This window comes from Gallinula chloropus, assembly GCF_964237585.1.
Source record: "Gallinula chloropus genome assembly, chromosome: 17".
Classification (NCBI taxonomy): Eukaryota; Metazoa; Chordata; class Aves; order Gruiformes; family Rallidae; genus Gallinula; species Gallinula chloropus.
In genome coordinates this window covers 5,356,119-5,368,154 of record NC_140102.1, presented here as the reverse complement: position 1 = coordinate 5,368,154, position 12,036 = coordinate 5,356,119, and the positions used below count along the sequence as shown (strand labels likewise).

General features: G+C 41.7%; 1 protein-coding gene across 1 annotated transcript in view; it reads left to right on the top strand.

Annotated features, from left to right (window-relative positions):
• The window catches only part of KDM2B (lysine demethylase 2B), a gene marked incomplete at its 5' end in the record, with an annotated part of 115,978 nt that overhangs the window by 74,024 nt on the left and 29,918 nt on the right, over nt 1-12,036 (top strand). Inside the window, one exon of the mRNA XM_084271930.1 lies at nt 2,911-2,997. Coding sequence (XP_084128056.1) covers nt 2,911-2,997 — 87 coding nt within the window. The remainder of the gene's footprint in view (nt 1-2,910; nt 2,998-12,036) is intronic.

The window sequence follows — 12,036 nt, the reverse complement described above, 5'->3', positions numbered from 1 at the left end:
TCTGCAGCTCCTTGGCAGGAGGAGAAGATTCTTGTGCAAGACAGATGATATCTACTGAAATATGTTCTTACTTTTTCTTGCCAAGACATCTTACCCCCTTCTCATTCTGATGACAGGAAAAAAAACTCCCTTTACTGACTGCATTTCAGGGGAGTCACTCCTTGCTGTGCTTTTGAAATTAATGGCTAAGCTGAATCCTTACATACTTAATCAGTTTCTTTCCTTCATACCTGCTGTTGTCACTGCAGCCTTCAAGTGTAATGAATCAGGCAGCCTTGAGCTGGGTAAGCATCACGTTGTTTGTCTTAACTGGAGCCCTGTGGCTTTTCTTTATCTTTTCTGTGTTAAGCGGGTGAGCAGAAGTCGGTCTCCTCCTGCCTGTTGTGCACCGACACCTGACACAATAGTCAGTGCAACTGGGGCTCGGTTGTGGTTCTGCTGCTCAGACATCCATTGTTTTCAGCTGGCTGAGATGATAAACTGCTATAGTTTTACATTTCTTCTTGGGTAATATTTTCACGTGATAGATATGATAACAAGAAACCTTGTTATCCTGCCAAGTTCTTGGAATATACTCTGCTTTCTATTGAACTGAGAGTCTCTGACAGTCGTTAGTGGAAATGTTAAGGTTTTCTGCCTTACAAGCCTTCAAATCTGAGAGTAGCAAAGTAAAGAGGGATTAATTTGTCGTTTGTTTATATGGCTCTCAAGCTGCCGCCTTGTTCTGGAGAATGTTGGTTTTGCTATGAGAATACAAAAGGCCTCTCCATTTTCAGGATTCAAAGCTAACTTTCAGAATGTGGTCACAGTTCAGTTAATGCAGTGATCACTCTCAAAATAAAAAGAACATGAGAAAAGAGATGGTCACTTAACCACCCTCAGTGCTACTCTGTCCCTTCTCTGCCCAGCCTGTTGTTGTGCTGGGCATTGCCCCAGCCCGTGTGCAGGACCTTGCACTCAGCCTTGTTGTGCTCCCATGGGGTTCACACAGTCCCACCTCTCCAGCCTGCTCAGGTGCCTCTGGATGACATCCTTTTTCTCCAAGGTGCCCACCACACAGCTTAGTGTCATCAGCAGACTTGCTGAGGGTGCACTCAACTTCCCGATGACTGGTTTGTATACAGAAGTTGCTCACTGTTTCACTCCAAAAACATTCAGCTGAAGCTGTGCATCGCAGTCAGGCTGGGGCAAGCTGGGTTTTGCTCTTAACCAGCCAGGCTGTGCCCATGCAAGCTCCTGAGTGCAGCTACAGTGCCAGGCTGATGAAACTGGGCCCGTACTGGTATTGCTAATTTTGGTCATTGGCGCTGCTTTTGGACTAACTGGTATCAGGAACGGCCTTACTGGTATGATGGCATCTGAAGCAGCAGCACTGTGCTGGTGCTGTGGTGACTGTTAGTAAAAGCGTCTTGTTTAAGCACAGACTGGGGAATTGAGCTGAATCCAGCAGGTTGCCTGAGCTCCAGGGACAGAAAGCCAACCCCAGGGACGCTCGCCCAAAGCCTAGTTGAGATGCTCATCTGCCTGCTTGTGCTCCTGGGGCCTGCAACATGTGTCGTGCTCCCAGCTTTAGCTGGATGATTACAGATGAATTCCAAGCGCACTTCCTATTACAACAATTACTGTATTTTAAGTTCCTTTCTAGTGTGTGTGAGCCTTCTAATTATTAAAGCTCTACACTGGGGATGAGAGTCTTGTGCCTACTGCTGTCTAATTAAGCTTTTTTCAAGAAGTCGTTATACTGGGGAGCAACACCGTTGAACTGCACTGTCTGGGGTTATCTCCTAAGCTCTATTACAAGGTGATTTCCAACCTGCAGTTATTGTTTGTTTTATTTTTCCTCTTAATCTGTTAGCACTTATTTGGGCTTCAGTTCTCAGCAGCATGGCAGAATCCTCCTTCCGACTTGATTTTTTGTTTTACTTTGTTGCTACCTGAACCCAAACACAGAGCTTTGTAGATAGGTTAGGAAGTACTTAAAAAGTCATGGGAAGCAAGTGTAGACTTTTCCCAACTGTACAACTGACTACACTTAGAAATCTGAGTTCTTCCCCACCCCTGTGTTGAGTTGTATGGTCATGGGAGTGATTCACAGTGGTAGAAGCTGTGTAAGCTGGTGCAACCCACTCATGAGATTACTAGGACAGCACATCAAAGCAAAAATATTTGGTGGGGGTGGAAGGGAGAGGAGACCCTTTTTTTTCCATACTATTGTACCGTCCAGAGTCAGATCCTTTCCTAGTGAATACTCAGGAATCCAAATGCTTTACCTGATCACATGAACTAGGTTACAACAGCTCCAGCCTGCCCATCGGTGTGGAAGGCAGGTCAGTGGAAACGGCGCTACTCTTGAATTGCTCCACACATAAGGACGAAAGGTTGCAATGCACGCTTCTCTCTTGTCTTCCCCAAATGTTTGGGCATTTGAGGACTACTCTGGACTACATGCTTGATGCCCTATGACTGTAGAAATAATGGTGACAGTCTAGATGCTTCCTAGAGTCTTTTGTAGACTTCATTAGGAGAAAAGGTGTTGGTTGTGGTGACTGGTGATGGTTGAGGTTTAGTGAGCTGGAGTTTCAGGAGAGGTAATACTTGTATCCAGTCGATACCAACAGAAGACTACCAGTCGTCTTGGACACACCAGTTTTAAAGAAGTCTGTAACATCTGAGGTGGTTCACGGCTGATTTTGCTGTCTGTTTTGCAAGAAGCTTCACATCGTGGCTCTTAATGACAGGTGCGAGTGTTTCAGTGTCAGTTGGAAGCAAAAGCAACTTGCAGAGATGTAACGAGTCAACAGATCTCACTCTGCTTCTCGTCAGAGTCGAGCATTGTCTTCTGTACGTCTCTGCACTCTTAAGTTGGAGAAACATTTCTCTGGTTAATAAAGGCCTTTTCATTTGCAACAGAACATACTGAAGGAACATGCTGATGATGACCAAAATCTTGCCATTTCGGGTGTCCCTGTGGTCAGCTGGCCCAAGAAGACCACAAAGGTAACGAGACACAATTACTTATTAACCATTGTCGTGCTAGGTCTTGGTGCTTATTTGTCTCTAATCTGACAGAGTGCTGTCTGTGATACTTCGGCAGCTGCTAGAATTTTTGACATAAAATGTTATTTTTAATGGCTTTCTGATTAGGTGTTGAAGCAGAACATTAAAGTGCCTCAGCAGGGAGAAATTGTTAGAGTTTCCAATTACAAAGAATTTGTTTGGGCTTTACTTATCAGTATGAAACTTTGATGTGTCTTGGTCGCTTACTAGGCATGGTTAAATCTAAAAATGGTGATGCAACATTTTGTGTAAAATTAAAGGATGTGTCAATCCTACAAACCAGTCACTTAAAATCACTCTGATCTTGATGAGAAGATGTATTTTTCTCTTACGCTATGACATCTCCAGAAGCCTCTGTACAGGTGTGCCACTGTACCTTCAGAGGGTTGTTTTCCATCCTTGTATCTTCATTTTTCTTCCTGTATATCAGGATGATTCTCTTCACTTTGCAGAACCATGAGGCTTGCTTCATTAATGCTTGTAAAGGGTTTGAAATAATTAACTAAAGAATAATGTCAAAAGGCTGGATGTTATTTATAACAGTGGTATGTTTACCACATTCCAGTTATTCAGCATGCTGTAAAAGCAGCTTTGCTTATTTAGAAGATGTCTCATCGCTTCTATTTTTACTTTCATTTTTCACTGAATTAGTTTTATAATACATAATTTCTTTAGAAATGCTGAAAGGGTCGGTCAGCTGAAATCAGGCTCCTATCTGCAAATCTGTTGTTGTTGTTATCGTTGTAAATAACTTTCAAATAATTAAAGGAGTGAATTATTTTCCCTTTTCTCACTCTTTGTGCCAGTGCACTTGTCGTGGCTTTGCAGAAGCTCGCTTGTAGTCATGAGAATTTGCTGGTTTCAGATGGGAGGTAGGAGACCATGAACATCAAACTGATGTTCTCCCCCAGAGGAGAGGGGGCAGGATGAACATACCATGTTCCTCCTTGGTTTCTTACTACGTTTTAGCTGGGTTTGCATTTCAGATCAGTTATATCTTGTTAAATATTTCCCTTTTTGACTGTAATCAATCCACAGGAATATGCTTTGTATTTCAAACACTTATTTGTTTAAAAACAACAGTGGAAAACCTCCAGAGGAATAGGTGTCGGATTCTCCCTGGCTTTGATAGCTGCTGTTCATTCATCAGGCGAGTGCTCTCTAGACATTGAATAAAGCCAAATCCCTGTGACCAGAGGAAGGCTGGTGTTGGACATGCATAAAACAATGCTAAGAAACAACTAGCTCTCGTGCTTTATCTTTGGAGTTTGTGGTAAAAGTGAGGATCTTGATGTTTCATGGCTTTTTTTAAGCTTTGGTATTTCCTGATGTTCTTGTTCACTTCCATTTTGGAATCCATGGTTCATTTCTGATATTTTATTTCTGTGCTTTGGCAACATCACTGTAAGTGTGAAAGATTGGTATTTTTTGTGACTTAAATCTTATCCCTCTTTGCAAAAACCCATCTTGCTGGCTGGAAGGGTTTGGGGTTTTTTTAAACTTTCTGGTGCTTATTTTCCTTTAATGTTTCTGAGAGCAAAAACTTTCAGAAGACATCACTCCCAGTGCTGAGGTGCAGTACCAAACCCCTCAATGCATCAGCTAATTGCAAATACCAGGAAAACTTTCACTGAAAGTTGGGCTTTGGACTGAAGCTTGGAAATAAACAAAACCAACTAACAGGAGAAATTGCTTCAGCATCCTCTTCATATTTACCGTGCTTAGTCTGAGATCAGTTTGTGTTATGTCTGTCCTTGTAGTTAAAAGGTCCACATGCAGATATGGCTGAATGTTTCCCGAAAGGAGTCTCTTGTTGGGGACATACATATCACAGTGATTGTCTGGAATGTCTGGCCTTGTCTGGGAACCAAGGCCGAGTGAACAGGCTAGGAAGACACATCTTAGGGTTGAACCTTTGAGTCCCGAATTAAAATATGTTGGAAAGGCAATATAGGGGAGATTTGTATAAAGGCGGTGTTGGGAGTTAAGCGTGGGTTTCTCCTTTCTTCCCTGTAAATCCTGATAATGAAATAGAAGATTTTATAGAGAAGAAAACCCTTAGGGAGGGGGAAACTCCCTTTAAAATTGGATTGTAGCTGGTGGAGCAAGTCTCCATGGCCACAAGATTCTGTGAATATTGAGCACAAGGCAGGGGAGTAAAACCTCCGAGTAATTTTGCTTTCTGTAGTACAGCTCTTGTAGTATATAGGAGAAATGCCAAACACTTGACAGTGCCTTTCCTGAGATACTACTGGTGTGTAAATGGAGTGTCAGAATCCAAGCAGCATGGTGCCAGCTATTGTGGGGCTGGTAAGAAGACATTGTAGCTGGTCTGTCTTCTTCCAGGGAGAGGAGGGTTTCCAATTCCAAGTCCATAAAGAAAAAGAAGGGAACTGAAATCCAGAAAGAGGAGGCAATAAATGGAAAACGTGGCTCTTGCTTTCTCCCAAGAGAAGGCTTCAGAAGAGATTTAGAAAGACAAGAGCAGCAGATGGAGAAGGAAGAATAAAGCCAGCATTAAATGCCAAAACATTTCAAAGAAAATGGAAATTGCTGTAAAGAGAGGAGGGGAAGAGACTAGAAATGGCGAGAGAGCAGGATGAGGAAAGGCAAGTACTGAAAAGGGATGGAGTGGGGAAAGTGTAGGGCAGAGGAGTGAAAGATCCCTGGAGCAGGGACAGGGAATGGCTTGAACTATGTGAATAACCCAGGCTGTGGAAGGGCAAGCTTAATTATGCTGATTTGCTTTTGAAAGAACATGCCTTTAATAATCTGAATTATTTTAGAAGCAGCAGATAATCTTTCCCTTTAAAATTGAGTCACAGTTTCTTCTATGTGTTGTTAGTGTGACATGTCAACAGCGTGCACGGTTCTGTGCTGCAAAAAGCTTGCTTGAAGACTGTGAAATTCTGGGGTTTAGAGCAGAAATGTGTTCACTCACCTTAAATCACAGCTCACAGTGGATAGGTGTAATAGGCAGGATGCTTAACGAAGTTGGTGGAAGACCCCTCCATGTGCTGTGTCCCTTTGCGCTGCATTGCTGCTGTCTACCTTTGCTAAAGGTGTTTGCAGCTGTTGGTTTTTAAAAAAAGAAATTAATTAAAATTACTCAGAAGACACATAGAAGTGATGATCAAGACTGTTTTTGCAAGGAGATAAAATAAATGTGTGATATTTGATGATCTTGTGGTTAGTGTACAAAATGGGAGGCCGAGGCCTGTACCCTGCTCCCAGCTCAGCTGCAGCCTCCTTGTGTGGCGTGAGGCCTACGGCACCGCTCCGCTTCCTCAGCCCCTCCGTACTCATAGAGATGCTGCTTCCCATTCCTGGAGGGTTGTGAGGTCAGATTAATGTTTAGAAAGACCTGTGACACCTTCTGCAGAAAGGTTCATAGGAAAATATGTGGTGAAATGTACGAAATATTATTTTGTGGTAAAAGGGAAATGGTGTGTGATTCATGGGCACCTCATCCAGATCATATTTACTCATCTTTATGGAGCCTTTTTGAGTCTTTTGTGCTTTTTAGAATTTATTGATAATTAATTAGCACAAGAATTATAGTTTGCTCCTTTTTTTTTTTTTTTTTTTTTGGAAATGCTTATGAGAAGCAGCAATAACCTGCCTTTTCCTTTTCACTGTGGAGTAAGAGTAGACAGTCATCTCTGATAATGCTTCATTTACCAAAATATTTGCCTTTGCCAGGGATCCTAAGATACATACAGCGCTCCTAATTTAGGCCTCTTTGAGGAATCAGGAATGTGGGACCGAGTGGATATTTGAAACCCCTTTCTCCTGATGGCCGACTGACAGTTTTCGTACCTTCAGACCCAGCAGCACATTTTTCCCAGCTGGCTGCCGAGAATGAAGGCAGCTGGGGGTATGTAAACCCCATCCCTGTTCCTTTGTCGGGGTGTGTGTAACAGTACGTTGTCCTTGCTTGGTGCCGTGCTGTCTGAGCATTATCTCTGGGTTTTTTTTGACGTGATGGTTTGTTGTCTGGAAGAAAGAAGTTCACAGGGCACAATGCCTCACAGTTTTGGGTTCGTAACTGATTGGAGTGAGAAATTAGCCTAAGAAACCAACTCCTTCTCCATCCCTAGGAAAGGAACTTATGGATGGTGTGAAAAGAGAGCTGCACCTAAACCTGATTTTCTGCAGTGGTGACACGTCGTGAGTTGCCGGTGCCGGAAGCTGGCTGCCATCAAACTGAATCTTAAAGCCGGCTCTCCAGATTTGACCAGCCCCACAGTACCATTTTATCCACACGGGGTTACGGGCAGCATTTTATTTAGGGAACTCAAGAGTGTGGCCCAAGCAGAAAGCATGCATTTTACAAGCCATTTCCTATTTCTGGAAGACAACAGTCAACTATAGTAGCATGTAATTACACTCTGTGGCAGTGCCTTCTGTTTTTACTGTGATAAAGATCTTTAGTTGTCTATGAAGAGCAGCTTATAAAGAACTAAAATATGCTTGGACCCTCTTGTTCTAGGAAGAGTTAGAAATGCAGACTCTGAGCCATATTCTCATCTCTCTTACCTGGCACAAACCTAAAGCCGCTGCATTTGTAATGATAGCAGGTGTCCAAATATATATAGGTCTGGCTGTGAGCAGGAGATGAAGCTGTAATTTGTCAGTGGCTGGTTAACAAAGCCGCAATGTGTGGCTGCTGTTCTGATGCTCGTGCGTACGCTTTTCCCATGTGTTTTTTACCTGTTGATTTTAAAGCCAGATACTTGAGAAGCATAATAATGAAACAGTAATATTTAAAGGTGTACTATTAATTACTTAAGGCCACAAACTGAAAATTTAATTGGATTATGGGGGATTTTTTCTTTAAAAAAACAACCTTCCCTGCAATTGGCAATGCAAATAATGTTTGTAGCTCTGTATCAGTGCCTGAGAACCAGGAAGAAAAAGTGATTGTTAAAAAAAAAAGGGGGGGATATCTCTCAAGCTGGTTTTTGCTGTTGTTTTTCGGGTTGGGGGGTGGCAGTGGGTGGGCACAGGGTTGAAAGGGACCTTCTGGGGTTTTGCCTCTACTTTCCTATTACCGTGGGCAGCATCTGATTCCAGTCATTAGCGAGTTCTGTCTCACAGCAGTTTATTTTTTACCCTATTATTTTTACTAGAAATCTTTTTTTTTTCAAAACTGTACAGATAACATCCATGTATGTGAAAAAGGAGGATTAACTGGTAAGAACTAATCTGCAAGAGACAGAGCAAAAGCTGGTTACCATGATTGAAGGAAGACTGAGCTACTTACAATAGTAAGCATTCTCCATCAGCCCAGACAATCCTTGTAGTGAGATGTCTTCTTTCTGGAGGTGGCCAGTCACAGCTTTTAAGAGAGTTGTAAGAACAAAGCAGACATACATCCATCTTTCCTTTGCTTATCTTCCCAGTTAAGTGAGAAGACTGTATCTTCTTCTTTTGTGTTTAGTGTCCCCAGTAGATTTTATTTTTCTGTTCCCCTCTGTGAATTTACCTAATAATTTCTGGAACCTGTTGATCTTTTTGATCTCCGTGGCATCCTGTAGCAGCATCCCCTGCAGTTAATAAAGCTCTGTGTAGATAAGTACTTCCTTATGTTGTTTAAGGTCAGTGCCTTCATATCATAAATACACTTCATGCCCTCTGTATCTTGCATTTTGAGAAATTTGAATGAGGTCTCTGTTCACCTGCTTAGTGCTGTGAATGATTTTTTTTTTTAACGTCTCTGTTACTGCTTGTCAGTTCCTTTTTTTCTTCTTCTTTTTTTTCCCCTACTTCCAAGCTGAAAAAAACCTAGTAAGTTCCATTTTTTCTGGTACACAAACCATACCATATGTTTGATCATTTTTCTGACTCTATTCTAGTTCCACTGTAGGTAATTCTGAGATGAGGGTGGATATGGGACTCCACAACTACATGTAGTATTCAGTATTCAAGAAGGTGTCTTGTTCAGCATGGCACAACAAAGTTGAAGGGGGAGATGATTGTTGTGTAAGTACTTCAGGGAGCATAAACACCAGGGGAGGAGAAGAGTTATTTAAGCTAATGGACAATGTTGGCATGAGAGCAAGTGTGTATAAACATACCATAAATAGATTTAGGCTGGAAATAAGATTTCTGAATGTGGTTCGTAGCCTGAGCTAAACAGCAGACAAGAAGAACAGTAGACAGCTGTGATGACAAAGGTGTTAGACTCTTGGAAATAACTTGTATTTTAAATAATAAAAGGCAGTGGTTTTAGTCACCCTCTCTACATCTGGAGCCCATGGAGGTCCTTGGGCATATCCGTGCATCTGCTGCCATTTTCCAGCAAGGATCCTTCTTCCCTTTTCATTGTATTTCACATTAAAAACGCTGGGATGGAGAGAAGATCTAACAGGTTTTAGTAACAGAGTTCCTTTATGTATGGCTTCGATTTTTTGAGTATATATGCAGTGTTGTGCATGGGATCAAACTTGAGAAATACTGAGTAAATGGACTCAGAATTAGTGGACACAGTAAATTTGAGTGAATGGAGAAATTGGGGGGTGGAAAGCATAAATTCAAGAGTATTGATGAACTTGAAACCAGTTGTCTTTTCAGAAGTGCTGAGCTTTGTTTTACATCAGGTTTTTCTTTACATTCAGGGGAAGGAGGTGCTAGGTGGACAAAGAACATTCCTTTGAATAAATACTTCCAGTTTTTACTTGCTTGCTTACTATGAATTCCTACCATAGCTATCACTAGGCCAGCTCCACCATAGTAGCAAGAGCACTGAAGTACTCGTTACAGCAATTAGTGTTTTAACCAGAGTGGTGTCTGAAACAGATCTGAGCACGTAGAAATGGCACAACATCAAAACAGCATCAGTTTCAGGAGCCTGCCCGGGGGCTCCCACCAGGAAAGCAACATTCCTTGTAGTAGCAGTGGGAAAACTCTGCCAAATTCCCTGAGACAGACCAGTCCTCAGAGATCTATTCTGGGTGCTTCCTTTGGGGATAGCAACATATTAAAAAGCAAATGCTGACAATTAGGGAAAAAAAGCACTTAAGAATTAAAAATTGGAGTCCTTACAGTGCAGGAAAAAATCTGGGGAAGGGGAAAAAAATGAAAGGCAGCAAGAGAGTTGTGTGTAAGTTGTTGAGATGTATTTTTCTGGTTGAGATTCAAGTAAGTTTTACCTCAGTCACTGAAAGTGGCTCAGGAGCATAAAGGGGATTTAAACTATCACATTTTGTCCTTGCCAGGCACCAGCTTAAAGGTGTTTGAAGTGATCTCACACAGCACTGCCTGAACTCTGCTTGGTGTCAACAACAATTTTAAATGCCAATAGTCTGCAGGAAGATTTGTATATACAAATATGTGTGTATTGTGAAGCCTTTTTGTTGATAAAAAGTCCTGATTATAAAGTTCATCGTCTACTGCAAATCAGACATTTCTTGGTAGCTATCAGATGCTAATAATTGAGCTTCCAGAAAATAACTTAAGTACAAAAGAAAATGAGTATTAAAATCAATTTAAATTTGTTGTTCTCTTTACTGATTTACACTGTGATTGGAATCAGTGATTTAAATAATTTTGAATAATTTCTGTTCTTTACACTGCAGGGATGGTACATGCCATGTGGTAGGAAAGCGCCAAAGTTTATTCAGAAAGATAGCCCGGTTCTGCCTCCTGACAAATCCATTAAGGAACAAAACCACATAGTTGAGGTTTGGGGGATTTATTTTATTTTACTTTTTTTTTTTTAAAGGGACTTCCCACAGTAGCTGAACACATACAGACAAAGGCATTTCCCAGCTAAGTACGCTTGGGAGCAGGGTTAAAAAAACCTGATGCACCAGAACCAAAGCCTTCTTCTGGTACTGTGCAAAGGGGTAAGAGCTGCTGAAGCTACTGGGAGTTTCTGTCAAGCTTTCCTGGGGCAGCGCTGCTGAGGAAGGCAGCTCCTTGCTCGACTAGTTTATTTTTCAGAGCATTGCTTCAGTCTCTTCCAAACATTAGTCCTCAAGTCAAATTCATTTCTGTGGTAACTCCACGCAGGGCAGAGGAGTTTCGGGGTTTGGTGTACGTGTATCATACATAACGTGCCCAAAGAGCTTCGCTGTGTATCACTTCAGTATTTTTCTAAAAGCTTTGCCTGGTGACTTGACAGATTATTTCTCACCTCGAGAGGCTGTACTTGAAATATTGTGTCCCTTCAGGGAGTAATTATAAATAGCAAGGACTTGAATGAGCACCTTCTTAATCTTCCATCTTTGACTTAATATTTTCCCTTCTTATCAACTCTCAGCCACTTGCTTTGAAAATCTGACCAATGGCTTTATGTGATTAATACATCAAACAGGTAAATTAGAGCCATTTTGGACTCGGAGTAGAAATTTGAACAGATTGGAAAAAATCTGAACAGACATCTCTCTTTTCAAAGTGTTGTGCTCCAAGTAGCGTACTAGATTTATGGATTCTTCCCCATTGTCATTCTTTTACTGGAAGCATGAATATTCAGTAATGTGAATTTCTCCCAAATATGTCTTGACTGTCGTTTCTCAAGACAGCATCTTTCTCTTTATTTAGTGACAGTAAAAGTGCTGATGGAAACTACTTCAGTCTTAAGGCCTTTTTCGTAGATGGTGTATGTGAAATGAGTTGACTGGCCTCAAATTTCATCACCAGGAGCATGACTACATTCAGGGCTGAGTTGGCCAACAAAACCCAACAAAAAGCTATGGTTTGAACCCGGTGTAAGTATTCCAGCATCCTCGTGCTCTCCCTCACCCCAGCACTGAAACCATTCACTCTTTGAGTTACCTATCTGAGATGTAGTAGTTTTCTTTCTGGACTGAAGCACACTGGCAGAGCAATGGGCAAGGCGTCTGTCATGCCACAGTACATGCTGCACAATTATGGACATTAATCCTGCCTGCGCTTTTCAGAACAAAATTTAATTGTATGTTCTGTCCCTGAGAAGATGGCTTCTTCTTAGTTCCACAGCACACTGAAATGAAA